Below are 26,684 nucleotides of genomic sequence, written 5' to 3'. Positions count from 1 at the left end.
GAGTGGAGGAGACGGGCAGCCCGGCACCCCCACCCGCCTGCAGCGAGGGGGTAGAGCTAGCACCCCCCCACGCCGCCCCCACGGTGGGCTGGGGCGGAAAGACGCTGCGCTCCCAACACCCCTGAGCCCAGTGTGGACGGGATGGGACGGGACGGGACTGGGGAGGGGGAGCCGAGAGCTAACGCCTTACAAACGACGGCTGCCCCGGTCCCCTGCAGCCGGCAGCCGGGCAGTCACGGGAGAGCTTTGCAGAGCCGCCCCCAGCCCAGGCCCAGATGCCAGAACCCTCTTGTCCGCCGTGGGCAGCCCCTGTGGTGCTGGAGCCGATCAGAGCCGGGACGCGGGGACGTGGGGACAGGGCTGCTCGGGGGGAGCGGGGCAGTCTGTGAAAGTCGCCCCGCTGCGGGGTGCGCCGCAGAGCCGGCTTGTAGCCAGGGCTGTGGGAAGGGCAGCAGGGCCTGGGCAGACGGGCTGGAACCCCGGCTCTGACTCTGACAGCCCTTTCCCCACGGGCTCCCGTGAGTTCCCTCCTGCTTTACACCCGCCCGGTGGAGAGCAGGATCAGGCCCTTGGCAGGATCGTGCCAAGCCCAGCTGCCTCCTGCCCCCAGCCGGGCTGCCCGGGACAAAGCACCTTCTGTCAGACTGGCTGCACAGCGGCCTGCAGCCCCACCTGGGAGGGGGGGGTCAACGTCCAACCTCCTCCACCCGCCCTGGAGCTGTTTAAAAGGGCGATGCCTGCCGTGCCCGGCACTGGGAGCTCAGCAGGTGCGAACGGCGCCGGCCGCGTGCCGGGCGCGGCCCAGAGACGGCTGTGAGCTGCCCTGCGGCTCGGCTGACCAGCAGCGGACGTTGGGGCCGTCACCTCTGCCTCATCGCTAATCAGCTAATCCGATCTATCCCCCCCCCCCCCACCCCACCGCCTGTCTGCGCTGTCTGTCTGTCCAGCCTCACCCACCATCTATCTATCCCCACACGCACCCGTCTGTCTGCTCTGTCTGTCTGTCCATCCCCACACACACCCCACTTAGTTAACGAATCTACACACACAGCCAGCCAGCCCCACGCTCCCGGCTGGTGTCTAACCCGCTCGCCAGTCCAGCACTTTGCGCCACCACTGAAGCCAATGCAGTTTGTAAATGGAGCCCAAAGGCCCCTGGGCCCGAGGGGAGCCCGGCCTGGGCTGTTGCTGGATTGTAGCAGGCGTGTGAACACTATCGCCCCGGAGAAAGTCAGCCCAAAGCCTGAGCCCTTACGTGGTTTTTCTTCCGTCTCTATTGAGCCCAAACTCCCACTGGGGCTGCCCCCGGCCGGCTGGTGCCACTGCATAGCCGCCGCTGACATCAGCCTGGCTGGGCACCAGGAGGCGTCGGCACGGCCCCTGGTTCACATGCCCCGGCTGGCGCTGGCCCGGGGCTGTAACGATCGCTCACGCAGACACGCAGGACGGTGGAACCAGCCCAGATTGCTGGTGCTGCGCCAGCCTGCCGGGGCGGGGGAGAAATGCCAAGGGATGGTGGGTGCCAGCAGACCACGGGCCACCAAATGGCAGTCCTGAAGTGCCTCAGTTTGCCAGAGAGGGTGCTGGAGGCCAATACCCCCCGGCCTGTCCCCACAACAATCCCTGCCCCCCTCTTTGCAGAGCTCCCCCTCTTAACCCCCCCACAGGCGTAAGCCTGGTGCAGTCCTAGGTACGGCAGACCCGTGTCGCTGGGCCCGGTGTCCCCAGGTCCTTTGCAGAGGAAACCAGCCCTTTGCATGCAACAGCCAGGTCCTGAGCCTCCCGCCGCAGCCGTGTGCACGGCAGTGCCAAGGCGCCCTTGGCCCTTTTAAGGCCAGGCGTGGGCCTGGGCTGGGCTGTCCAGGATGCCGGAGATCCTGGTCTGAAGCAAAAGGCTTCACTGTGAGGTGCCAGCCCCAGCATGTTTGGGTAACAGCCTGCACCCTGCACCACAGCAAGGTACGTTGTGCGGCTAATTGCTGGGCCCAGCCCTGGGGGCACAAGGGGCACGGTGCCAGCCGGCCCCCTCAGCCCGCACCCGGCTCGCAATGAGCAGGGTGTGCTAGAAACACAGACTGTCGCCGAGGAACACGGGACTGACTGTGCCAGGCACCCACGGGGCAGGGCCTGGGACCCAGCTGCGCTGCCGGCACTTTAGAAACCAGCCAAAGTGTTTCCCACAGGTGTGTGAGAGCGAGCGTGTGTGTGCGTACGCGTGTGCTGTGAGAGTGAGTGCACGCGCAGGTGTATGCCTGAGTGCGTGTGTGTGCATGCGTTGTGAGCGAGCGTGTGTGTGTGTGTGAGTGAGTGCGTGCGTCTGCATGTCTGCATGCATGTTCACGCCGTGCGGCGGCACGCCTGCGGTGTGGCGTCTGCGTGTGCAGCCGTGTGGTGTGTGTATGCTGCGTGCTCACACACGGGCGCGGCGTCAGCTGTCGTTGCCCCGCTCACGCCTCGTCAGGGCAGGCGACACGCACGGAGGCACCGAGCCAGGCCTCCCTGACGGCCCTGAACCGCGGTGCCCGGCCCTGGCACCTCGCACCGTTGTTTGCCGACCGGCTCGCCCCGGCCTGGCTGTGCAGCGCTAGGGGCCGGGCAGGATTTGTCCGTTCAGCCCCGACGCCAGCCTCGGCATCCCTAGATCCCCTGGGCATGGCAAAGGGCCACAAGGGGCCCCCACTCACCCCAGTTCCCGCAGCAGCTCGGCCAAAGGGCGCGTGGGGGAACTCCGGCCCGGCCCGGCCATCTACGTGCCAAGCTCCAGGGTGGGGAGGGTGGCTCCCCGGTTGCTCTGAGGAGCAGGGGGGTGGGTGGGCAGTGATGCTGTCTGATGTGCTCTCTGTCTGTCTGTCTGTCTGTGAGGATGGACAGCCCCGAGCTCCTGGATGTGCTCTTCGAGCGGGAGGAGCCGCTCCCGTGCAGTGTGTTCCCCAGCCCGGATCACCCGTTTGCCGGCTCGGCCTGGGCGGGCAGCGGGGGCAGCGTGAGTCGGGGGCTGAATGCGGAGTGGGGGTGGGGACGGGCAGAACAAGCCTGGGGGGCTCCCCAGGTAACTGCAGGGCACCTCCTGTTTGCCCCACAGCACAAGTGTTTGCCCCACAGGAACTGGGCCTGTGCTTCCCTGGTCCCTGCCCCACTGCCTTAGCCCCACAGAGTCCTGCCAGCTTCCTCGGGGCAGGTGTAATGCTGCTCTCATCCCTCCCTTGGGAATCCCTTTCAGCCAGCCCTGAATGCAGCCACCTCTGGGGAGGGACCCAGCAGCTGTTCAAGCGCCTGCAGCCACACGGCACAGGCCGGGCCGAAGGAGAGTCCCTCTCCCTAGCTGCCAGGCCGGGGAGTGGGCTGGCCCTGGGGATGGCGGCAATGCCCCACGAGCACACAGGCAGGAGCTGGCTTTGTTCCCTCTGCCAGGCAGCAATCCCAGCACCAGCTGGGGGCTCCCTGGCCACAGCCCAGCCCAGCCCGCAGCACCGGGCCAGCTGCGCGGCCCCGGCTCAGGCACGTCCCCTCTGCCCGCTGCAGGGGCTGAACGACGGCGACCCCGACGACTTCCTCAAGCTGCTCATCAACCCCAACGAGGTCTTCAGCGCGGGCAGCCCGCGGGCCTCCCCGGCCAGCGACAGCGGCATCTCGGAGGCGCCCTGCTCGGAGAGCCCCCAGCCCGGCGAGGGGGCCCCCACCGCCTTCCGCGAGGGCCCCTGCGCCGCCGGCGCCCTGGGCAGCGAGCCCCTGCACAGCAAGGTCGTCTCCATCCAGCTGGGTGAGCGGGGCCGGGCGGCTGGCTCTGGGGCAGGGCTCACGGCCGTGGAGACGCCAGGGCTGGGCTCGGGCCAGCTCCTCCGCACGGCCCCACGGGTGCCCCTTGTCCTCCCGCCGCCTGCAACGGGTCACCTGGAGCCGTGTCGCCAGCGCGGGGCGTGCTGACCTCGGCTCCTGGGGCCCCCATCCACCGAGCCCCCCCCCACGGGAGCGCAGCTGGCTGCAATCTGCTGCACTTCAGGCCACGCAGCCCCCACAAGTCACCCAGGGGGCCTGGAGCGGGCAGAGCCCGGGCACCCCCTGGGCATTGGGCGAGTTTTGTCCCCTCATCCCAGTAACAATAATCAGCAGTTTAGCCCTGCCTGCCGCAGGGCCCAGGGGTGCCTCCCCTGTCACAGCTGGGGGGGCGGGTAGGGCAGCATCCAAGCCCCTGTGCCCGGGAATACTCAGCCAGTGGAGGGGGGGGCCTCTTCCCCACCTCCCTTCCAAAGTGGGGGGCTGCTCCAGGGCAATCCTGCCCGCCTTTCCCCTGCAGGGCAGACGGGGGCGGGGGAGGCGGGTATCTCTGCCCCCAGGGGAGCAGTACCCCCTGCCTCATTCCTCACCCCCCCCCCCCCAATCTCTGGCCCCAGACTGGCCGCCGCCATTCCTGGTCCCTGACGCCTGCATCATGAACGAGCTGCCAGCTGTGCCCCCGGCCGCCGCGGCCAGGCCTGGCTCGGTGCCCATGGCAGGGGGCACTGGGGCGATGCAGACAGCTGTGGTGCTGGTAAGTCTGACCCAGGTGCCCCCCCCCCCCCCAAACATGCTGGGCTGGCTCCCTTCCCCCGGCGCCCACGGGCAGGGAATTTGGTGTGTGAGAAAGTGGCAAACCCCCAGTTCCTGGCCTCCACCCTTGGGGGGGGCAGATCCCTTCCCGCCCTGTGCGGGGCAGCCCACACCCAGCCCCACAATCCCTATAGCGCAGCAGCTGCCCCCCCGGGACCAAGGCCCCCTCCCTGTTCCTCCAGCCCCCTCCATCGTGCTGGGTCCCACCTGGGCAGAGAGTCGTGCCCCTCCCTGGCCCTGAGGAAGCCCCTGGGGGCCGGGGGCCGGGGGCCGGGTCGGAGGACACCAGCCGTGCCCTGCAGAAGACGGTTCTCTCCAGCAGCTGCAGTTCCCGGATCTGTTCCTGACGGAGGAGGAGAAGCGGCTGCTCTCCCAAGAGGGCGTGTCCCTGCCCAGCAACCTGCCCCTGACCAAGGTACGGGCGCCAGCCCCCGCCTGAGCGTGCAGCCCAGCGTGCCAGGAGCGCGCACAAGGGCACATGAGCTTACCCCTGCGTGCAGGCCCAGCAGAAGAGGGTGACGGCTGGTGCGAGTTTGCAGGGCAGCGTGTCCCCGGGGGCGCCCGTCCTGGCTCCTGCATGCCACCAGCGGCTTTTATGACTCACCAGCCCCACCAAACTAGGGCAGCCGCCCCAGGGCAGGCAGGGGCCAGGCCCAACTCCAGCCGCCCAGCCTCCCCCGTCCCTGCAGGGCCTGGGCACACAGAGCTGCAGCCGCAGAGACCCGGCTTTTCAGCCGTGGGGCGGGGAGGGTCAGAGGGAAGACAAGGGACACGAACAGGAACTCGCCCCCCAGCCCAGCTCCCTGCAGCTGGGGCCCTGGACCGCGGGGCCCCATGAGCCGGCCCCGCTTGGCAGCGCGTTGAGCTGCCTCCTGCCGCCCCCAGGCCGAAGAGCGGCTCCTGAAGAAGGTGCGGAGGAAGATCCGGAACAAGCAGTCGGCCCAGGACAGTCGGCGGCGGAAGAAGGAGTACATCGACGGGCTGGAGAGCCGGTGAGAGCGGGGGCCACGCAGCTGGCCTGTCCCTCCCCCCCCGCGCATGTGCCGCTGCCCTGGGCACGCGCCATGAGAGCACTGCCTGCCCTGCTCAGAGCCAGAGACTGGGAGCCTCACCCGCTGCCGAGCTGCCCCTTCTCCGGCAGATCCTGGGCCAGCGTGGGCAGCCTTCTGCCCGGCCACAGCCAGGCGCCTGTGTCCCCGGGGCAGGGAGCTTTACGAGGGCAGCTGGCAGGGCCTCACCCCCCCGCCCTCTTCTCCCGGCAGCGTGGCAGCATGTTCAACCCAGAACCAGGAGCTGCAGAAGAAGGTGCAGGAACTGGAGAAAGACAATGTGTGAGTGCGATGCAACCGCTAGGTCCCACTGCCCCCAGAGCCAGGACAGAACCCAGGAGTCCGGGCTCCCAGCTCCCCCTCTTCTAACCGCTAGACCCCACTCCCCTCCCAGAGCAAGGATAGGACCCAGGAGTCCGGGCTCCCAGCTCCCCCATCCCCGCCCTGTGCGTCCCACTCCCAGGACTGTGGTAGGTTTAGCAGAGCGGTGGGGCAGTCACTGGAGGCGGGTTGGTGCCGCCGGGTTCCTGACACGATGGGGGCTTAAAGGCCTCTGGGTTCTAGGTGCTGGGGGTCACTGCTCCTGCCCAGCCCCCCAGGAGCCAGGCCCCTCCACTGCCATCTCCCCCCACAGGTCCCTGCTGGGCCAGCTGCGGAAGCTGCAGGCGCTGATCAAGCAGACGTCGAACAAGGCCGCGCAGACCAGCACCTGCATCCTGGTAGGGGCTGAACTCAGCCGTGGACGGCCCCACGCACGGGCCTGCTCCAGGCACACGCGGGCACACACCACTCCTGAGACGCCGGGGCATCCACACAGACACACCAGCCTGCGCACACCCCCGGGCAGACACCCCCACTACAGACGCCCTCTATGCCCCGCAGGTTTGCGCGCACACACTCCCCATACGCCCCAGCATGTGCACACTCACCCCCGCCACATGCATGCACACGCAAACCACGCACGCAAACCACAGAGCCATGCACAACCAGTCAGTCACGCCATGTGCTCCTCCACAGCCTAGGGCTGTGCCCACCTCCCCGACACCCCCAGCTGTGCACATGCACACCCTGACACACTCACACACCCCCGCCCCATCACAGGGCTGGACTTTGACCTTCTCCCTTCCTCCTGCAGATCCTGATCCTCTCCCTGGGACTCATCATCTTCCCCACGTACAGCCCCTTGCGCCGGGGGGTTCGGGGCAGCCAGGGCGGCTACCAGCCCTCCCGAGGTAACTGAGTGGGGGCAGGGGCTGCTGGGGCAGACGAAGCAGAGCCGGAGATGGGTCAGAACCAACCACCCCCACCCCAGGCCTGACCCTCCCCATCCAGCTCCAGATCTGCCTCCCCACAGGGTGGATCCAGGAACTTCCAGTGCCTGGCCCGGCTCTGCGCCAAGGGAGACAGGGCCGCAAACAAAACAGCCTCCTCCTGCCAGCCCTGGCATGGGGCGCACTCCCCCCCCCCCTCCCCGCCCTCTGCTCTGCCAGCCAGCCGCTAACGCTGCCCTTCCCCCCCACCACAGTGATCTCCAGGAACATCCTGAACCAGGGGGAGCTCTCAGAACCGGCCGAAGCCCCCGGCACCGTGGAGCCACCGGCCCCAGAGCCCGAGCAGTCCCCGGGGGAGCAGCCGAGGCCCGACGTTGCGGTGCAGGATGGAGCGGAAGCGGCAGATGGGGGCCCAACCCCGCTGGGCTCTGGGAGCAGGAAGATGGGCACAAATACGTCCGCTTTGGCCCAGGGGCAGGGGCCCGGTGCCAGCAGGGATGGGGTGAGGCCGCTCCACGCCGACGAGATGTGAGGGCACAGCCGGGACCCAAGTGGCCAGCGAGCAGCTTTCTCGAGCCACCTGCCCCTATTTCTGGGCTGCCGGAGTCACCTGCCAAAAGCACCAGCCCTCCCGGGCCCTGGAACGCGCCACACGCTCCCGCCCGCTGCTGCTGGGTCCCTCTGGTGCCTTCGAAGCCAGCTCCGGCTGCAGCGCGGGCGCAGGCCAGCCCAGGGGGAGCAGGGGGCCAGGGGGGCAGGAATAAGTAGCCGCAGTCACGCTCCACCCACAGTCCTGGTTTGCCCAGCTGTTCCTGCTAAACCGCAGCCATGCAAACCAGCGGGGCCCAGCCGGCTCAGAAGCGTCTCTTGCACCCCAGCGAGAGGCAGGGGGGCTCCTGTTCTCTGCTGGCCGGAGCCGGGCAGGGGTGGGGGAGGTGCTTGCTTGGGACCCAAAGGGGCTAGAACTGGCCATTTTTAAACAAAAGCTTTGACGCTGTGCCCAGCCAGGAGGGGCGAGGCCGGCAGGGCTGAGCCCAGGCCCGCGCGCGCTGCAGGGAGCTGGGTTCGTGGTGCAGGTAGTGCTGGGGGGGGAAGGAAGCTATTTTCGGTTATGAAGCCCCTCCTGTGGCAGGCGCCCGGCCAGTGGTGGGTGGCGTCTCTTGCACGGGGCGGGATGCAGAGCGTCTCTATTTAATAAAATGTCTTTGGTTTGTACCTGGCTCGGATTTGGTCCGGGGGGGCGGGGAGGCAGCTTGGGGCGGAGAGAATGAACACGCATCACTACAAGGGTCCCAAAGCACCCCACGGTCTCTGCGGAAACACCTGGGTCGCTTCACCCAGCCCCGAAATGCAGCTACCTCTGGGGTGGGACTCGGCAGCTGTTTGACATCCACACAGAGAGACGACGGATCAGGACAGGAAGGGACGAAAAGCAACAGATCCAATCGACGCGACAAGGGGAGACCTGAGGGGGGCCAGGGTGAACACGCTGGAACAGGGACGCCCACAAATCGCAGTGTCCCCCAGCATTATCTCAGGGAGGCACACAGAGGGGCACCCCCCTCCCTGCAGCACTGACCCCCATCGGCACTGGGGTCCACACTGACTGCCGGGGAGAGGCTCCCCAGGGGCCCCCCCGGCACACTGCTGACCCCCTGCTTCCTCTTCACTGGAGCTGGCGGGCAGGGGGCGCAGCCTTCTCTGCTGGCGCCCGGCCCAGGGACCGAGCCCCAGCCCAGCGCTGCTGACAGGGCCAGGGCCCAGCCCCGGGATTTCGGCTTTAATTACAGGGTTAGTGCTTCCTCCTGCAGCACTCCTCCTCCTCCTCTGCCCAGGGAGCCGTCTGCCTCTCTGAGTGCCCCCAGCCCCGCAGCAGCCAGGCCCCTGGGCCCCAGGCCTGCGGGCAGGGGGGACTAATGCACACAGAGCAGCTGGGGTCCTGGGCTCCGGGAGCAGCCCATCGGTCCCGCCAGGCCGGCTCCCGCCCGGCACTGCTCAGCCCCGGGTCCCGACGGAGCCCCCCAAACGCTGCCACTCGACTCGAGGGCTGAACAGTCGGGCGCTCGCCAGCTCCAGCCGCAGGGATCGGGCCCCAGCTCACGCTGTCAAGGACGGAGGGGCTGCGTGGAGCCAGGCTCAGACAGACAGACAGACAGATGCCGGGATTAGCTAGATGAATGCACATGGCCCAGGCGCAGAGCTCTGCCCAACGAGCCCCTCGGGGGGCTCGAGACCCAGACGCGGAGATTAGCTGGATGGATGGGCAGACAGCCAGGCGCTGACAGTGACACGGACACGGACTGCAGGGCTGGTGCCCAGGGGAGCTGGCGGACAAGGACTGCTTCCATTTCATTCCCCGCCCATAAATATCAACGTCCCCTCGGCCCCCCACGCTGCCTCCAGTCATCCTGCTCAGCCCTGCGCCCCCCAGTGCCAATCCCTGCCGCGTCGCCCGGCCTGTCAAACCTCCCTGCGTGGGCTGGCCCTGCTGCCACTTCAGTCTCTGCTGGGCTCCGAGGCTCCTTCGCTTGGCAGCCGGTGCCAGGGACAGCTGCCACTGATCCCCCGTGCCATGCAGCAAGCCGCCCTCAGCCCCGCCATGCTCCTGCTCTGCCTGCTGCTCCTGGCCCGCCACGAGGCAGATGTGGATGCCCGGCCACCCCAGGACACTCCCCTGAAACACTCGTACCCGGCGCACGAGAAACAGCTGGTGAGTTTCCATCTCCTGCCGAGCCACCCCCAGCGCCTCCCACGGGCCAGGGCCTTTCCCCAGCCCGGCCTGGCTGCCCGTGGCTTTGCAGGCAGACCCGCTCCTCCTGGTGACCCCCCCACGCTCTCGCGCCCTCCAGGCTGGAGAAGGGCAGGGCAGCCCCGATGCAAAGCTGGCTGGGTGGGTACCTGCACTGAGCTGGATCCCCGCGTGGCCTGGCCTCTGGGGAAAGGAGTCTCCCGCTAGAAGCATTCAGGGCTGGGGAGAGACTGGAACCTGTAGTGGGCAGGAGACCCAGCTCACCCCAGCACTGCGGGGCCCTGGCACTGTCCTCTGAAGCAGCTGGTGCTGGCCAGCGTCACAGCCGGGCGGCTGGCTGCGAACCCCCGGGTCGGCCCGTCTGCTGCGAAGGGGAGCATGGGGCGAGAGGCTGTGCACTGGCACTGCAGCACCCAGCAGGCATTTTTCTGTCCCCCTACCCCCACGGCTGAGTGTTTCAAAGCGGTGAAGCCAGGCGCCCTTGGTCAGAGCGCCTGGGCCACGCAAGGGGCAGGGAAACAAGCCCTAACGCCCCAGCTCCCTGGGCAGAGCAGCCGCTGCCGGGCGCCGCGCTCACCTTTCCCCTTCTCCATGTCCCACGCCACGCCCAGCTGGACGAGCTGCAGGACGTGCTGGAGAAACTGCAGAGCAAGAGGATTTCCACCTGGGAGAAAAAATACAACCAAGTCCCCAAGGTACCATCTGGGGCTGAGCCGGCCCTCTCGGATGTGGGAGCTGAAGGCTCGGTGGGGGTAACTGGCGCCCAGCAGCTCCCGCCAGTGCAGTTTGCTGCTAGCCCTTCTTCAAGGTGGAGGCCGGGGGCAGCTCCCCGGCTGGCGGGACCCTGCGCCGCTCTGCTGAGGTCCCTGGCGCTCGGTGACTGGCCACGCTCCATGCCCAGGGTTTTCTTTAGCCATCTAGGGCGGGTGTGTGGGGAGCCCCAGCCCAGTCAGGAGCATTTTGGAGCCATTAGCGTTACGGGGGTTTTGCCGTCCCATCACGGCAAAGCCAGGAACAGCCACGTGGGGGCAGAGCAATGGCCCAGCTTGGCCAGCAGCCGGGCGCTGCAGAGGGACTGGACAGAACAGGGCCATGTATTGAGTGACCCACTCACCGCCCAGGCCCAGCGTCTGCCCGGCTGGTTCTAGCCTGGCCACGGGGCCTGGGGGCCCCAGGACCTGGAGCCTGTTGCTTTTGGCGATTAGCTACAGATGCCAATGCTGGGATTGGGCCCAGCCCCCACGTGGGCAGCCAGAGCCCAGCTAACTGCAGGCCCCACAGGGTGGCTTGGCCTGCCCACCGCCGAGACCCTGCTGCCAGGAGAGATTGGCAGGGGCCCAACGGCCCGCAATGGCAGGGGAAGTGCCGCCCGTGTAGCACATCCCCAGCATCCAGCACCGCCTCCCCTGTCCCCACAGTGCTCCATCGGCGCGGTGTGTGCCGTGAAGAAGGGCGCCCGGATCGGCAGGCTGTGTGACTGCCCCCGTGGAGCCAGCTGCAACGCCTTCCTCCTCAAGTGCTTGTAGGACGCTGCTGCGAGGGACCCAGCCGCCACGCAGCCCTCGCGCCTCCGCCCGCCCAGCCTGCACCGCGCCATTTCTTATGCCACTTCACGTCGTGCTGCCCTCAAGCCCCTTTAAACCAGATATGAACAGCACCCCCCCCCCAATCTCCCAGCACTTCACCCAGCAGATGGGGAAACGTTTTGTGTTCTTGCTTTTCCACTGCCTGGAGGCTGCAGCCCAGCACCCTTTCCCCTCCGCCCGCCAACCCGCCCCGAGCCGCTCACTGGCCTGTCTTGATCCTAAAATGAAAACCAAGCAGCGCACTGAACGGGTTTTAATGACATTGCTGGTTCCAGGCAGTTTTGTAAAAGCCTTTAAAAAAATAAACCCCGACTGTCAGAGCTAAGCCAACGCATCCATGTGCAGCCTCTTCCTCGCAGGCCGGTCACAGCGCACAGCACACGCAGAGTGGCGGGGACTGGGTTTCAAGGCGAGCAGACAGGCAGATTCACCAGCTGCCAGGCCACCTGGATGAGAACCTGCCCGTGATCCCAGCGCGACGCTGGTGCCAGGACACCCGCCAAGTGGTGCTGGGGAAAGGACCCCAGCCGTGCCCCACGCTTCACTCACCGCAGCAGAGCACTGGGGCAATTCAGCACTAAGGGCCCAGGAATGCAGGGCTGCAGCTAACAGCTGGGAGGGAGCTGGGAGCAGAGACTCTGCCCTTACAGGGAGCAGCAGCTCTGCAGGGCTGGGCCCCTCACACCGACACCAGCCGCACCGGGGGCTGCTCTCCTGTCTCCCTGGGGGCGCTGCGAGGGTGCTATGGAGCAGCTCCCTGGACCTACCCCAGCGAGAAGGGGGGAGCAGCTGGGTGTGTGGGAGGACAGGCGCACTGGGAGCAGTGCCACAGGAACATCCCTCAGCACCAGGGCACTGGGAGCCTTCCCAACTCCCCCGTTCGCCGCCCTCTCACCCTCCCTGCGGCTGTGAATGGGGAGGTTGGGCGCGCTGCACCGCTCCACACCCACACCCACACCCTGGGGACAGGCCAGCTCATGGGAGGGGCTTTTAAAATCACTCTCCAGACCCACCCTCCCCAGCCCCAGCCCGCGCTGGAGGGACCCACCTGCAGGGGGGTAATTAGTGACAACAGCGACAAGCTGCCAGGCCAGGCCACCTCCATTCGTTTCACACAGGGGCCCACAGCCAGGACGGGCCCCTGAACTCAGAGCCCATCACCAGCCCCAGAGACGTCTCCTCCCTCACCCCCAAGCCCGCAGCCCATCCCTCGTCAGGCTCCGGCTCAGCAGCTAATCACAGCCCCGGGACTACGGCAGGGTCACTGGGCAGAAGGTCAGAGCAGGGCACTGAGTCTAACCCTGAGGACGAGACAGGCGAGCCCATGGGGCACGGCCAGCCCCCAGGGAAATCTCTGCCCCACGCTGTTGCTCCAGGCCCCCAGCTCCCGGGGCAGGGCAGCCCCACACAAAGACAATGTCCAGCCCAGTTTCCTACCCCAGGGATCCGTGCAGCCCCCACAGCCAGCCCATGGGGAGCAGCTCCCCCACCCCCTGCAGGTCACCAGTGGGTGGAACCTGTCCCCACATCTCCCAGGGGGTTTCCTAGCACTTGCAAAAGCAGAGCCAAAGGGCTGCTCTGAGAAGTGCAAACTGGCTGGGCCAGCTTCCCACAGAGCCTGCCAGCGCAGCTGCAAGCCTGATATTCCAGGGCCAGGACCCAGCACGGCCGTGCCCCGGCCCCCCTGCTATTCCCATCCTGGGCCCCTCCAGCCTGACCCACAGCCCTGGACTTTGTGCCTAGCTTGCCATGATTCCTCTGGCTTCATCACTGCCCCAGCCAGGCCTAGCCCCTGTTCTCTCCAGCCCATGCTGCAACTGCCCGGGGCTGGTCACACAGGGCCCCACGAGCCCCTCTTGCAAAGGGACAGATTGGCCTCCCCTAGACAAAGCACCGCACCAGCACAGGGCAGCAAGTGTGGGGCTGTCCCGCTGCTCTGAGGTCGTGGCAAGGATGCCGGCAGGGGCAGGGAGAGAGTTGGCATGATTCCCTGAGCAGACCAGCCAGCCGCCCAGGACGACACTTGACAAGGGAACGGAGGAGCCGCTGCAAATGGCGCTCCTCCTCTACAGCCTTTGCGCCCCTCCCTTGCTGAACGACTGCTCTGCCCTAGCTGCTCTCCGGCCAGGCAGGGTCACGCTCCACTCCCGCACAAACCACACTAGGGCTGCCCCAGCCCGGGGCTCACGTGAAAGCAACGTCCCTGCCTTACTGCTCCGGGCTGGCTGGGAAGCACCAGCTCAGCAGGGCACAGGTGGGCTCAGAACCTGCTTGAAGAGGAGGGCTGGACGCTGGGTTAATTCTGAGGGACCTGAAGTGGCAGCTGCAGCGGGGCGCACACCCCACATCCCACTGGGACTCCTTTGTGACTGGCAGCTCCTATGTGCACTGAGGCAGGACAGGGGGAGCTACGGAGGGTTGGGATCCTGGCCCACCCCAAGGCAGGGGAGATGGACAGAGGGGAATCCCCAGCGCCTGGAGACCCGCACATCTGGTTTCACAGCACGTCTGAGCAGGAGAGCAGCTTTCAGCATTCGGAGTGGCTCTGAATTGGCAAGACAGCGCTCCCAAGCGGCCAGAGAGGGCACTCTGCCAGGACACAGCAGGTCTGTTTTCTCCAGCTCCTTGGAGGGGAACGAGGATTAGCATTCACGCCCAGGGACCCCAGTTTTCTTGCACAGGAGCTGGGCAGCACCTGGGCTGCTAGGAGGTCGATAGATGTTAAATGGACTCAATCTGCTTGCGAACTTTCTCCAGGGCTTTCCTGTCCAGCGCCCTCTGGCGGCACATGACCAGCAGGCCAAAGACCACAGCAACACAAACCATGGCCCCCTCGAACTTCCAGAAGCTGTGCGCTTCCGTCACTGCTGAGCGGCAGCTGCAGAGAGAGGAGAGAGTCGATACAGGGCTGGGATGGGAGCCGAGGGGCAGGAGCGCCGTGGGGCCAGGCACCGACGTCAGCAGAGAAGCAGGTCCCAGCGTGCATGGCTTGGCCAGCAGATGCTGGGAGCTGCCCATTATAGCCATGCCAGGTGCACTCTTGGGACTCCCAGTAACACTGCCCTGGCTGCGCTACCCCCCGAGAGCTCATGTGCTCTGCACACAGCGTGAAGCAGACACACGCAGGAGCCCCAGGGATCTCCCCAGGCTCTGTCCCAGCGAACCCTGGCCATCCCATGTGCTGCCTGATCTGACCTGTGGGGTCCCAGGGGCTTGGCTTACCTCTTGTACTCCTCCTTCTTGGACGTGACGCAGTTAACTTGCTCGATGAAGCCAGTTGTGCTGCACTCCGGTATCGTCTTCTGCAATCAAAGCAAACCCATGTTCACACGCTCTGTGGGGCAGAATACCCCATTCTCCCCCCAACCCCGAGGGTTGCTGCTCTACCGGGCAGGACACCTGGTTCCTCTCATCCTGCTCCGAGGGGGCTCTGCTCTGCACCTTCAGCCAGATTGGGTCGGGCACAGGGAGAAGCCAGCCTGGCATCCCCACTCAGCACTCCCAAAGCAAGAGCCGAGAGCGCGGGGGTAACTAACAGCCCTGGACAGCGAGCCCCAGCTCCCCGCCACCGGCTGCAGGGCAGCTCCTCCCCACACTCACCGCTTGGAAGGCCATGCACTGGACACATTCCTGAGTAACCACAAAGTCTTCCACTCGCCAGCACTGCGTGGCCACCCCCGGGCTCACTGAAAGGGAGGGGAGAGGTTCAGAGCCCAGCCCAGCCTCCCCCGGCTCGGAGCTGCCAGGCCAGGCCCGGGGGAGCAGGAACGCTTCGGAGAGGAGGCAGCAGCCAGCCAGGCCGAGGGAAGATTGTACTGTCAAAACGGGGCAGTGTCCCCCTGAGTGAGTGACGGGGACCGGGCCCTGGCGGAGCGCACGCCGGGTCGGGGACCCCCGGAGCAGGGTCTTTGATACTCCGCCCCCCGTACCCCGATGTCACCAGAGGCGCTCACAGCACAGGCTGGCGGCTGGTCTGGGCACGGGGGAGGGGGAGGCAACCCGGAGCGCCTGGCTCTGCCCCCAGGGCCCCGCCTGGGGGAACGTCCCTCGGGGGTCGGGGGGGGGGCACCAGCGAGCTCGGGAGCGATTCTCCGAACCGGCCGGGCCGCTCCCGCCGGGATAAACCCCACGGGCCGAGGACTCGCGTTAGGAGCCCGGGGGGCCTCACGACCCCGCCAGGCGGAGGCTGGCCCCGGGCAGAGCCGTGCTGCTGGCCGGACAAGGACGCGGGCCGGGCCAGCGCCTGCCGCTGCCCGAGAACCGGAGCCTGCAGCGCCGGGCACCCGGGCAGCGCCCCGCCCCCACCCCACCAGACCAGCGGCCGGGCACCCACCTGAGCGCTGGGCCCCGCTGGGCGCCGTCCCCGCGGCCGGCCTGCAAAGCAAGTCACACGGTTAGCGCGGGGGGGGGGGGCTTGGCACCAGGCTCCCGCCCCACGAACCCCCCTGCCAGGGGCGGCTCCGCCCGGGGGGAGGGGCGGGGGGTCTCTGGGGGGGGGGCCCCCCTGTGGCGGGGGGGGCGGGGCGGGCTCACCTGAGGCCCCAGGCCAGGGCGCTGAGCGCGGCGAGCAGGGCGGGCGTCCCCATGGCGACGGGCCCGGCCTCGCGCTCACCCACCGCTTCCGCTCGCTGCGCGCGGCGCCGCCATCTTGGCCCGGCCGCGCCGTGCGTCATGTGCGGGGGCGGGGGACTTCCGGGGGCAGCGAGAGGCGGGGCCAGAGTGGCGTCGGCGGCGCGGGGCACGACGGGAAGGGCGGAGGCCGCGGGACCTGTAAGGGGCGTGGCCCATGGGGTAGCCCCGCCCCCGCCGTGGCTCTCTGCCCTGCAAAAAGGCTCGGGCCCCTCCCCCGCAGGCTGGCTCCACCCCTGGGCCGGCCTGCCCCTCCCCCCACCCCCAGCACAGGGCTCCCGGTCTGGGGAGACGCTGCCCGGGGCGGGGGTCCTCAGCCAGGGCATCTCCGGGGCCCCTGCCAGCGCACTGGGGCGACAGCAGCTGGGGGGGCCGGGCCGTGGTGGGGCAGGGCTGGCGCCCCCCCGGCCGGTGAGGGGCAGCAGCACCATGGCCTGCGTTCCGGGGGGAGCCCCACGGGCGCCGGGAGCGCAGCCAGGCCCCAGCCCCACGGGCAGGCGCAGCCGGAAAGACGGGCGGGCGGTTCTGGTGCTCGAAGGCTCTTCTCGTCCCGCAGCCGCGGCCGGGCCAGTGAAAGGCAGGAGCTGCAGAGCACAGCCGGGGGGTTGTGAAATTGGCCCACTCAGGTTCGTTGGGGCGAGGAGCAGGGCTGCTGGCCGACTCCAGGGAGCGTTCGACGCCCTCGGCAGGGCAGCCTCATGCCCTCCGGCCGCCCCGCCCTGCTCCCAGCGCCGCCAGCACGCACAGCTGCCAAAACACACGCGGGAGCCCAGAGCAAAGGCACAAGCTGGGGCTTTATTTCGTCAATTAAATCGCGCCGGAGGCATGCGGGGCTCTGCCGGCCCCTGGGAGCAGGCCCCAGGCCCCACGCTGGGCTCGGGGGCACCGGGTTTTCGGACAGTCATTCCTATGAGCAATGGAGCAGCGAGTCCTATGTACTGTCTTTGCCTGGCCCGGGGGGACCCGCAGGCTGGTTTGGGAGAGGGGATCCCGGCTTCCCAGCGCTGAATCAAGGCCCCACTGGGAGCAACAAGCGGCTGAACCCTGCACCCTGGCTGCAGCACGGCCCTGTCTGCCCCTTCATCGCTGCCCTCCCCCTCCCTTCCTATCTGCAACTCCCCTTCCCAGCTCCTCTTCCTTCACTTCCCCCTCCCCCGCTGCTCCTCCCCCCAAACCAGCCTGCGGCCCTAGCGCACCTCCTTTCTCTGCACACACGTGCTCGGGCTCTGGACATGGCCCCTCCGAGACACCAGCCCCAGAGCCCAGCCCCCCACGCCAGGGCGCAGGTGTGCTGGGAACTGCCCAGCCCAGGGGAGCTGCAGCCTGCGCTGGCGCAGAGGAACCGGCGAGTGGCAGAGAGGAAAGGAGGTTGGCGCAGTGGCACTGTGCGCTCCGGTGTGGCGCCTGGGCGGCTGGCACCGTGGTTTGCTCCTGGGGCATGGCGGCCGCTAGACCATGGAGCATTTACTGCTGCTTTTCTTTGAGGACCCTTTCAAGTCCACGTGCCCTTTGGGGCTTTGACCCTGAAAGAGAGAGAGAAACGGACACGGTTGGGCGGCCCCGCAGCCCCTCACCTCGGCGCTGGGCTCTCCGGCCATGCAGGGGCAGTACCGGCAGGGAGTCAGTGAGGGGCGCTCTCCTCTGTCAGTGCTGGTCCATGTGCCCCCGGGTGGGGCTAGGAGGGCTGCTAGGGTGGGCACCCTATGAGCAAAGTGACTGAGCCAATGCCCGGACGGTGGTGGGGGCACTGCGCTGCTGGGAGAGCGGTTGGGTGCAAGGCTTTGCCACTAGTGGTTATTAATGATCCCAAATGACTGTCCTGGCCCCGTTCCCATGTGGGGAACCAGTTCCCATCAGCCCTGAGACACTGTAGCCTCACCAGCTTCCTGGCCCAGCCTTCTGTGTAGCATTGCAGCGTGATGGTTAACCAGCCCCCGCGCCCCACCCCAGAGGGGGCTGCATCTCAGTGCTGGGCGAGGGCTCCCCGTATACGCAGCCCTCCTGTCCCACCCCAGAGGGGGCTGCATCTCAGCACCAGGCCAAGCGATCCCTGTACTGGGACCCTTCAGCAGGGATGGTCCTGGAGAAAAGCAAGATCATTCCCGGGGAAAGGCAGATTCATGCTGCTTTTCTGCCCCCATCTCAACACCTCCTGCCAGGAGGGGGTCGGGCTGTGCGGGTCGCTGTGCATGTTGGGGGACTCCCTTGCCCTGGCTGGGCTGGCCGGGGACCCTGCATGCTCACCGGTTTCTTGGTGGATTTCAGCAGGATGTCCCGGGCCAGGGTGTTGAAGGCCTGAGGGGAGAGGAGCAGGTTAGGGGCTTCCCAGCGCGCCCAGCCCAGCCGGCCAGTTGGGGACACTGGGGTGGGGGCTGTTACTGGTTGGGGGAGGGAACATTTAGCAGTGGGAAGCAAGGGTCTGGGGATGAATCTGAGCTCCCCCACCCCTTTCATCCCGGGGACAGGCCAGGAATCTGCCCGGGGGTCCCCCCCCACCAGCCCGGAGACCGGGAGAGACCTCTCCTCCCCCCCGGGCACTGGCCCACCCCACTCCCAGCCCCTGGCAACACCCCTTTTGGGCAGGACTGGGGGCTGCTTCTGCCCAGTGCAGAGGGGGCTGGTGGCATGGCAGGGCAGGACCCCGAGACTCCTGCAGCATGGGCCTCGGGGAGCTGCTCTGGGGCAGGGAGCCAGGGCCCGTCCCACTTACCTCCTCCACGTTCACACTGGACTTGGCGCTGGTCTCAAAGAACCGGATCCCGTGTTCCTTCGCCAGCTGCCAGGACAGAAAGGGGCCCTTTGAGCCGGGCACCTAGAACACGCCCCCCCAGCTAATGGCTCAGAGCCGGCATGGCTGCCTCTCCATCCTGGGGGGATACAGCCAAGGCCTCAGTGACTCCCCCCAGATGGGGAGTGGCCCGGGTCTGCTGGCCCCTGGAGACTCTGCTGCATTCAGCGTCTGCTGGGGGCTGCCACCCTCTGCAACCACTCATAGCGCCGGCCTGAGCCCCCCTTCGGCTCCAGCCCCCCCGTACCTTCTCCGCATGCTCCCGCTGCACCTTGCGCTTGCTGCTCATGTCACACTTGTTCCCCAGCAGGAGGCGCTCCACCCCCGCAGACGCGTTCTGGAGAGAGCAGATGGGGGGAGGGGAACACCTGCTGCACCCCTGGGCCCTGAACCCTGCCAGCCATCCACCCGTGAGCCCCCCATTGAGTACCCCCACCCCTCCCTGACAGCTCCAACCGGCAGCCCCCCAGATTCCAGTCCTGAATTCCCCACGTTCACAGCTCTGCCGGTGCCCCCCACTTCTGACCCCCAGCCCTGAGCAACCTGTGGCCCCACAGGACCCCTCGCCTGGGTGGTGACCAGACAAACATCCTGAGCTGTAGCTGCCCCAGCCCCAGCCCCACCGCCGGCTCCAGGCCACACCCCCGCCCCACTGCAAAGGCAGCTTCTCTCTTCAGGTCTAGCACCCACCTCCCCCCACCCCGTTCCAGACCCAGACCCTCCAACAGGCCCTGCCCCCCCCCCCTGCTCCTCCCTCCCAGCCCCCCACCTCCTTGATGCTCTTCATCCAGTTCTGGATGTTCTCAAAGGATTTCTCGTCTGTGATGTCGTACACGAGGATGATTCCCTGGAAGAGACGCTGGCTCAGAGGGGCCGGACCCAGAGGGGGGAGAAGATTCGGGGCTCTGGGCCTCTGCTAGCCTGGCCCTCAGCAGTGCGTGGGTCTCCAGCCCCCCAGTGGTTAATGGAGCAGCTTGGACTGAGCCCCACCCAGGGCCTGGCCAGGGCCCCTCTCCTCAGGACGGCCCACCAGAGCCCCTGCCTAGCCCCACTCCCTCCTGTGGGGCTCATGGAGATGAAGCATGCCCTCCCCAGCTGCACCGCCTCGGGAGGGGCCATGGGCTTCTCTGAGCCCCCACAGCCCCTCCTCGCTTGCTGCTGAGACACTCTTCGGCCACAGGGCAGCAAGACGCCGCGGGGAGCTCCTGCCCCACTGACGCTGGGCCCGGGGGGGAGGCGCTGTACCATGGCTCCTCGGTAATAAGCCGTCGTGATGGTTTTAAATCTCTCTTGTCCTGCCGTGTCCCTGCAAGAGACGGGGGGCGGGGGGAAGAGGGTCATCGGGTCAGCAGAGTCTATAACCCCCAGGGCTGCCCTGGGATCCACAGGCAGGGGGGATTTCTGGGGCCTCTGCCCTGCCCTGAGGGACCCCGTTTCTGCCTTCACGGCCCACCGAGCCCTTGGCCCTCCTGCCCAGGTGATCCCGGGGCCAGCTGCTGCTCCATGGGGCGGGGGCAGACTGTAGCCAGCATGCTGCTTCCACACCACACCTGCAGCAGGGAACAGCCGCCATCCTGGGCCTGAACCAGCAGCACAGCGCGGGCAGGCTCCTTATCCCCCTTCCCAGCCCCTGAGCCACGTCAGGACCCCCCATTGCCCCGCACGCCCCCTCCCCTGCCTCCACTCAGGTGCGCCTGGCCAGGGAGCTGGGGGCAGGTGGGAGCTGGGGTCCCACTCACCAGACCTGGAGCTTGATCTTTTTCCCCTCAACTTCCACCGTCCGGATTTTGAAGTCGATCCCTGGAACACAGGCAGGATGGTGCCGTCACAGAGCCGCACAGCGATGGTGGGGGGCCAGGAGCTCTGAGCGGGGGCAGTGGGGCCCAGCCCTCTCCCCGCCCCGGGGCCAGGCAGCCAGGCCCAACCTCAGGGCTGCTGGGGGGTGGCAATGAGACCCCTGTGGTGACTGGATTCACTCCTGCCCCCAGCACAGCAACCAGGGGCCAGGCCCTGGGGGGGGGAGGGAGGTCTCCCCACATACAGTAAACACCAGGTCTCCCCCAGGCCCCTGCCCCTGCCGCTGCTGAGCCCCCAGGAGGGACAGAGGGGGCACCCCGCTGCCAGGCACGGGTGGGCAAGTGACCCACTGAGTCAGCGGCAGACGCAAACAGAGAAACCAGCTCTCCCAGCGCCCCCCCCTTGACCCCACGCCCCTCCCACAGCCGGGGACAGAACCCAGGAGTCCTGGCTCCCAGCCCCCCCACGGGAAAGCAAGGGCTCTGGGTCCATCCAGCTCTGATTAGGGCAGGTGAGATGCAGGTATGAGAAGAGGGAATGCCAAGGCAGGGGAGGGGCCAGGCTGGGGGGCAGGGCCAGGGCGGGGGGAACAAACACGCTGCGGGGATGGGGGGGATGTCGCGCAGCAGCTGCTCAGGCAGGGTGCAGGATTCCTGGGCCATAGCATGGCCCCCCGCCCCCGGCTATTGTCTGCTCTGCTGCACATGAGGGGGCGGGGGGGACAGACGGAGCCTCTGCACAAGCCCCCGGGCCCCTGCCTGTGGTGCCAGGGTCGCTGCAGGGTGGGCGGAGGGGCCGACCCCATTGGAACCCGCGCACGGCATCCCCGGGGCGCCCCCACGCAGCGCTGTGGGGCAGACTGCAGCCCCTAGGAGACGGGGAAAGAGATCTAGGCTCAGTGGGGGATTAAAGACACAACCCCGCCCCCCTCACCCTGCCCCGATGCAGGAAAGGCCCAGACCCCTGCTCCAGCAGCTGGACCAAGTGGCATTTGGGGCCGTCTCCCGGAGCTGTCCTGGGGCACGGAGCTGGGCCGGGGCCAGGCTCTCCCAAGGGAGACGGGCAGCCCTGCCTGGAGCGGGCAGCAGGAGGGAGCAGGACGGAGGCCCCCGTGCCCAGCCAGGCCTGGCATTCACCCCCAGGCTCCACAGACCAGATGCCTGCAGAGCAGCCCCCGCAGCAGGCCCCGGGCCCAGCCTGCCCACCCAGACAGCGGCAGCAGCAGGGAGCCCAGACACACGGGGCCAGAACCACAGCGGGCGTAGATGGGTTCCAGCTGCTTCCATGGAGTGATGCTGATCTACACCATCCGGGGGGCGGGGGGATCCGGACCTGGGTCCATAGTGACGGGGGGCCAGGGAAGGTCTGTACCGGGCGAGGTTCATGGAGCCGGGGATGCCCTGGCAGCTGGAAACAGAGCAACCAGGGGACGCCTACAGCCGGGCGGGGGCAAAGGGTTTGGCTTTGTTCCTGCAGCCCCCATGGGAAGCGCCTGCACCCCAAGCCGGCTGCCCCCCTGGCAGGCCTCGCGGCTCGATGCCAGGAGGCAGAATCCGAGCAGCCCAGAGGCCCGGCTGCAGCTCCAGGTCAGAGCTGGGGGAGCGCAGCCCCATCTGGGCCGCCCCCGCCCACGCAGGGAGCTGGCAGCTGCTCAGCCGGCCCAGCCTGCACAGTTGGGAGCAGACCTGGCCCCGTGTCAGGACACGGCTTATAACCAGCGGGACAAGAGGCTGCGAAGTGGGGCTGGGAATGGAGACCTCGGGGGGAGGCGCATCCCCCCAACCCGCGGGGCGCCCCCGGACACGGCTCCCCGAAAAGGGGCGGCCCAGGCACTGGGGCGAGGTGCAGTAAAGCCTCTCCCCGGGGGGCTCCCTGCCGGCAGAGCAGGCGTCTGCGTGTGAGTCACACGGATGCGCAGGGCTCAGGCGCTGCCATGTGCCGTTTTACAGCTCTCAGCATGGCTGGGCTGGCGCGCTGCCCGAGGCCCAGGAAATCGTCTGTCCTTCTCAGTGGCAGCGCCCCCGCCTGGGGAGGGGCCCCCCAGCCTCCAGCAGCCCCCCACATCCAGAGGGTCACGAACGATCTGCCCCCTCGGTGGCTCAGAGCGGGCCCAGGGCACAAGGGCCAGGGGTGAAAGGCGCTGGGGTCTGATGGAGATGCCAGGGACGGTGTCCCCGGGGGCTCCGGGCACCGGGCGGTGGGGCGGACGCGTTCGAGGTGGCTCTGCGGCTCACGCGGCAGAGAATCCAGGCATCCTGCCCTGAGCCCAGGAGCCAGCTCCGGCGCCCCACGCTCATCACTAGGTGCAGAGGGGCCACGCCGGCCGAGGGGCTTACCCAGAGCCTGGGCCTCTGCACCCTGCATGTGGGATGGAGCCAGCACCCCAGCCTGCCCCATCCCCTCCACATCTGACCCACGGGGGAGGAACAAGCCGTCCACGCTTGGTGCAAAAGGGAACCGCAGACTGATTCCCTGCACAGTGAGCTGAGCCGCCGGGCCACGGAGCGGGGTGCAGGGCAGCACCCTCCACGGGGGCACACGCATGTGCACACACACACACATGCCTGAGCCATGGGGCGCCGTGTCAGGCAGCGCACACGCAAGCACATGCCTGTGCTCAGTGGTGCAGGGGCAGGACACTAGTGAACGGGACGCCCGTGAGCAATACGGGGTGGGGGCATCAATCCCCCCCGCCACTGACCCATCCCAGGTCTCTCAGCTCTGACCAAGCACCGAGGCTTTTTAATGCCCAGGGAGGGGGCAAGCTGCCAGGCCAACCCCCCCCCGGCCCCCTCCTCTGGGCTCGTCTGCCCATCCCCTGTGGTTCTGTACCCTGAGTTGCCTGGGCCAGGACAGACACTAGCCAGACGGACAGACAGAGGGACAGGGGCTGCAGGCTGGAGCTAGACCCGAGGACCGAGTGCTCTCTGGCCTGTTGCCGCCTGGCCCCATCGGCAGGACCCAGACACTTCACGCTTGTCAGTGGATTTGCAGGGAATAAATCTGCCAACGTGGGAGTACAGGGTCTTGGGGAACAAGACGTCAACCCCACTTGTCGGGCTGGGGCCCTCTGGTAAGACACCCCGAATCCCCTGCCACGCGGACCCACTGATCTGCTCAGACTGTGGGCTCCCCGGGCAGGGCAGGCTCACACTCTGTCTGCAGCACCCAGCACCACAGGGCCCGCTCAGAATACACCCAGCCCACTAACCAGCGTATCCCGGGGCCCACTGCAGAGGGGGCGGCACCCTCAGGCTCCCGGCCCCGGCCTACAGGCAGGAGTGAGTTCTTAACTCCAGCGGAAAACGTGACTTTAAAGCAGTGACAACAGGAAATGGATTTTGCTGCTCCATAAAGAAGCCACAATCTACCTAGGAACAGTGCCTGCCACCCGAGAACACGGGCTGTGCGAGTCTCCGGGCCCGTGGATCTGTCTGCACGGGGCCGTGTGTGACAGACCCACGTCCGTGCGTCTGTCCATACACTTGTCGGCACCCCAGGCCGAAGGCGAGGGTCATGTTTCCCTGCACACCCAGTCCTGTTGCACACAGCTCGGCAGAGTGCATCTGGGGCTGGGCAGTGGGGTGGTGAGGACATGAAGACACAGGACAAAGGGATGGAGCAGGGTGCCAGGGAAGGGAGACGGTGGAAGGACAGGATAATACAGCTGCTGATCCAGTCTGGGGCGACAGAGGGATTGTTTGGGGCTGGTTGCCAGGGAGAGGGGCTCCCCAGACCTATCACCTCCACGGCCAGCTCCTCCCGGCAGAGCAGGCACATGCAGCCCCTGGGGCGACGGTGCCCCCCAGCCCTGAGACTCTCCTAATACAGCTGACGGGGAAGCTGATGCTGTGGAGAGCTCGTAGGTCTAGGGGTTTGCTGAAGGATGGGTGGGGGTTCCCACGTACTCACCGATGGGAGTGTGCTGGTGACTTGCTGTGGGGGGCTGCAGGGGTTCCCCAGGGAAAGGAGTCTGGGGGGGATCCCCAGGGGGAGGAAAGATCTGGGGGTCCCTGGGGAGGGGGGATCTGGGGCACTCACCGATGGTGGAGATGTGGGTGCTGGTGAGGGGTGGAGGTTCCCCCCGGGGGAGATGTCCCCAGAGGGGGGGGTGTTGGGGGGGTCCCGGGCACTCACTGATGGTGGAGATGGGGGTGCCGGTGACAGTGGTGTGGGGGTTCCCCAGGGGAGTGTTGGGGGGGTCCCGGGGGCCGAGCACTCACCGATGGTGGAGATGGGGGTGCTGGTGACGTTGGTGTGGGGGTTCCCCGGGGGGTCCCCGGCGGGGGGGTCCCGGGGGCGGGCACTCACCGATGAGGGGGTGCCAGGGGGGGCGGGGGGGTCCCGGGGGCGGGCACTCACCGATGGTGGAGATGGGGGTGCTGGTGACGTTGGTGTGGGGGTTCCCCAGGGGGTGTCCATGGGGGATGTCCTGGTGACGGGGTGTGGGGGTTCCCCAGGGGGACGGTGGTGTGGGGGTTCCCCAGGGGGGTCACTCACCGATGGTGGAGATGGGGGTGCTGGTGACGGTGGTGTGGGGATGTCCCGGGGGGGTGTCCCTGGGGGGGCGGGCACTCACCGATGGTGGAGATGTAGGTGCTGGTGACGGTGGTGTGGGGGTTCCCCAGGGGGGTCCCCGGCGGGGGGGTCCCGGGGGCGGGCACTCACCGATGGTGGAGATGTAGGTGCTGGTGAAGTTGTCCTCGGCGAAGCGGATGATGAGGCAGGTTTTCCCCACGCCGCTGTCGCCGATCAGCAGCAGCTTGAAGAGGTGGTCGTAGGACTTGGCCATGGCCCGGCCGCTGCGGGCCGCTCGGGCCCGGCTCCGTCCTGGGCAAAACTTTCCCGCAGCCGGGAAGCGCCGAGGGGCGGCTCCGGCTCCTCCCCCCGCCTGCGCCCGGCCTGGAGGCGGCGGAGCGGAGCCGAGCGAGCCCTGCCCCTGGCTGGGGACCGGGAGCCCCGCGGCTCGGTCCGGGCGGCAGCTCGGGCAGGGAGAAGGGCCGCGGGCAGCGAGGGGTTCACGCCCGGGACCCGGGGCTGCGTAGAGCCCCCAGCCGGGCCCCGGGGCTGCGGGCGGGAGTGGGGGGCACCGGCCGCGCTGGGGCCGAGCGCGGAGCGGGGCTGTCGCGAACTCCGCCGGGCTGCTTTCTTTGGCATTCCTGCAAAGCAACGTGACTTGGCGGGGGCGGCTTTTCACAATGTTTTACGAAGCTGGTTTGTGCAAACAGCCGACTCTGAGCAGGGTGGGACCCGCCGGCAGCAGGGGAGGGGAGTGTCTCGGTTCCCTTCCCACGCCAGCTAGCTGCTGGGCTGGTCTCCTTCCCTCACTTCCTCTTCTGGCTTGTCCGGATTTGGGAGCATCCTAAGCAGAACCGTGGTGCTGGGCTGCACCTCTGCTCTCCAGCTGGCAACCGGGCACCCCGAGGTGCTGCCGCTCGTGACTCAGGAGTGGGATGAGGCCTCAGCAGGCCTCTGTGTTGGTGCCGAGTCCCGCCTGGGTGAGCAGCAGGGACAGGCTGCGGGTGCAGACTGAGGCGCGACTCAGGGCTGCGTTGTGGGGAGCCCCAGAGTGAAGGAGCAGAGGGGCTGCGTGTCAGGAGGAGGGGCACTGGCAGAGCTGGGGCTCTGTGCTGCAGACATGCTCCACAACGGTCCCTGGGTCACAGTTGTGGGTTGCTGACACCACGTAAATCCTAATCCGGCAGCTCATCCCTTTCTCTGTGTCAGCAGAAAGATCCTCCCTTGACCGGGCTGGCAAATGGGGCCGCTGGCTCTGGCTCTGTGCCAGAGAGGGCAAATTTTTCTACTGGGATGTGCAGAAAGGCCTGCGTGAAACAAGAGCAACTTGCCCACATGGGTTCTTGTACTCTGCGCTCCAGTGACCAAACCAGGAGGTCTTGCTCTCGGCCTGCTGCTCTTCCCTCTGCTGAAGTCAGGATGGTCCCGCTTGCTTGTAAGCCTCATGGAGGAGGAAGGCCAGGTTCCAGGGGGAGCAAGAAAGCGATATGTGAGGCCTGCGTCACATGCCTGCAAAAGCAGCGTAGCACCGCTGCGGGTGAGCCCTGTGGAAATGCACGGCTGACGGTGATTAGAGAGCTGGGGTTAGGGGTCCTCGCTAGAGTTCTCTCACAAACTCGCCTTGCGCTGTGTTGTCAGCAGACGTCACAAAGGTGGAAGCGCCCTGGACTCAGGAGTGACTCCCGGGGAGTCCGCGCTAACCGCTGCCCT

The 26,684-nt window shown here is 67.4% G+C and overlaps 4 protein-coding genes across 4 annotated transcripts; 2 read left to right on the top strand and 2 right to left on the bottom strand.

Moving 5' to 3' along the window:
- Positions 1-733: 733 nt before the first annotated feature.
- Positions 734-7,439, top strand: CREB3L4 (cAMP responsive element binding protein 3 like 4). Its single transcript, XM_067539324.1, has 10 exons — positions 734-813; positions 2,863-2,983; positions 3,523-3,769; positions 4,392-4,528; positions 4,910-5,002; positions 5,473-5,579; positions 5,850-5,918; positions 6,271-6,355; positions 6,772-6,868; positions 7,162-7,439. Exons 1-10 carry the CDS (start codon positions 734-736, stop codon positions 7,437-7,439), a joined length of 1,314 nt encoding a protein of 437 aa, XP_067395425.1.
- Positions 7,440-9,373: 1,934 nt separating this feature from the next.
- Positions 9,374-11,540, top strand: LOC137147292 (cocaine- and amphetamine-regulated transcript protein-like). Its single transcript, XM_067539290.1, has 3 exons — positions 9,374-9,617; positions 10,268-10,351; positions 11,075-11,540. The coding sequence occupies exons 1-3, from the start codon at positions 9,480-9,482 to the stop codon at positions 11,180-11,182; spliced, it is 330 nt and encodes a 109-aa protein (XP_067395391.1). The 5' UTR covers positions 9,374-9,479; the 3' UTR covers positions 11,183-11,540.
- A 2,085-nt stretch (positions 11,541-13,625) lies between these two features.
- On the bottom strand, positions 13,626-16,302 carry JTB (jumping translocation breakpoint). The gene is made up of 5 exons (XM_067539278.1): positions 15,776-16,302; positions 15,576-15,616; positions 14,843-14,928; positions 14,465-14,544; positions 13,626-14,120 (listed from the first exon to the last, which is right to left on the bottom strand). Exons 1-5 carry the CDS (start codon positions 16,300-16,302, stop codon positions 13,964-13,966), a joined length of 891 nt encoding a protein of 296 aa, XP_067395379.1. The 3' UTR covers positions 13,626-13,963.
- On the bottom strand, positions 16,199-26,012 carry RAB13 (RAB13, member RAS oncogene family). The gene is made up of 8 exons (XM_067539279.1): positions 25,125-26,012; positions 20,399-20,459; positions 19,905-19,965; positions 19,429-19,506; positions 18,907-18,996; positions 18,582-18,647; positions 18,116-18,166; positions 16,199-17,394 (listed from the first exon to the last, which is right to left on the bottom strand). The coding sequence occupies exons 1-8, from the start codon at positions 25,246-25,248 to the stop codon at positions 17,320-17,322; spliced, it is 606 nt and encodes a 201-aa protein (XP_067395380.1). The 5' UTR covers positions 25,249-26,012; the 3' UTR covers positions 16,199-17,319.
- Positions 26,013-26,684: the final 672 nt, after the last annotated feature.

This window comes from Emydura macquarii, unplaced genomic scaffold (assembly GCF_026122565.2).
Source record: "Emydura macquarii macquarii isolate MOO-44397 ecotype Brisbane River unplaced genomic scaffold, CSIRO-AGI_Emac_v2 contig_527, whole genome shotgun sequence".
NCBI lineage: Eukaryota > Metazoa > Chordata > Testudines > Chelidae > Emydura > Emydura macquarii.
This window is presented reverse-complemented; position numbering and strand designations above follow the sequence as displayed.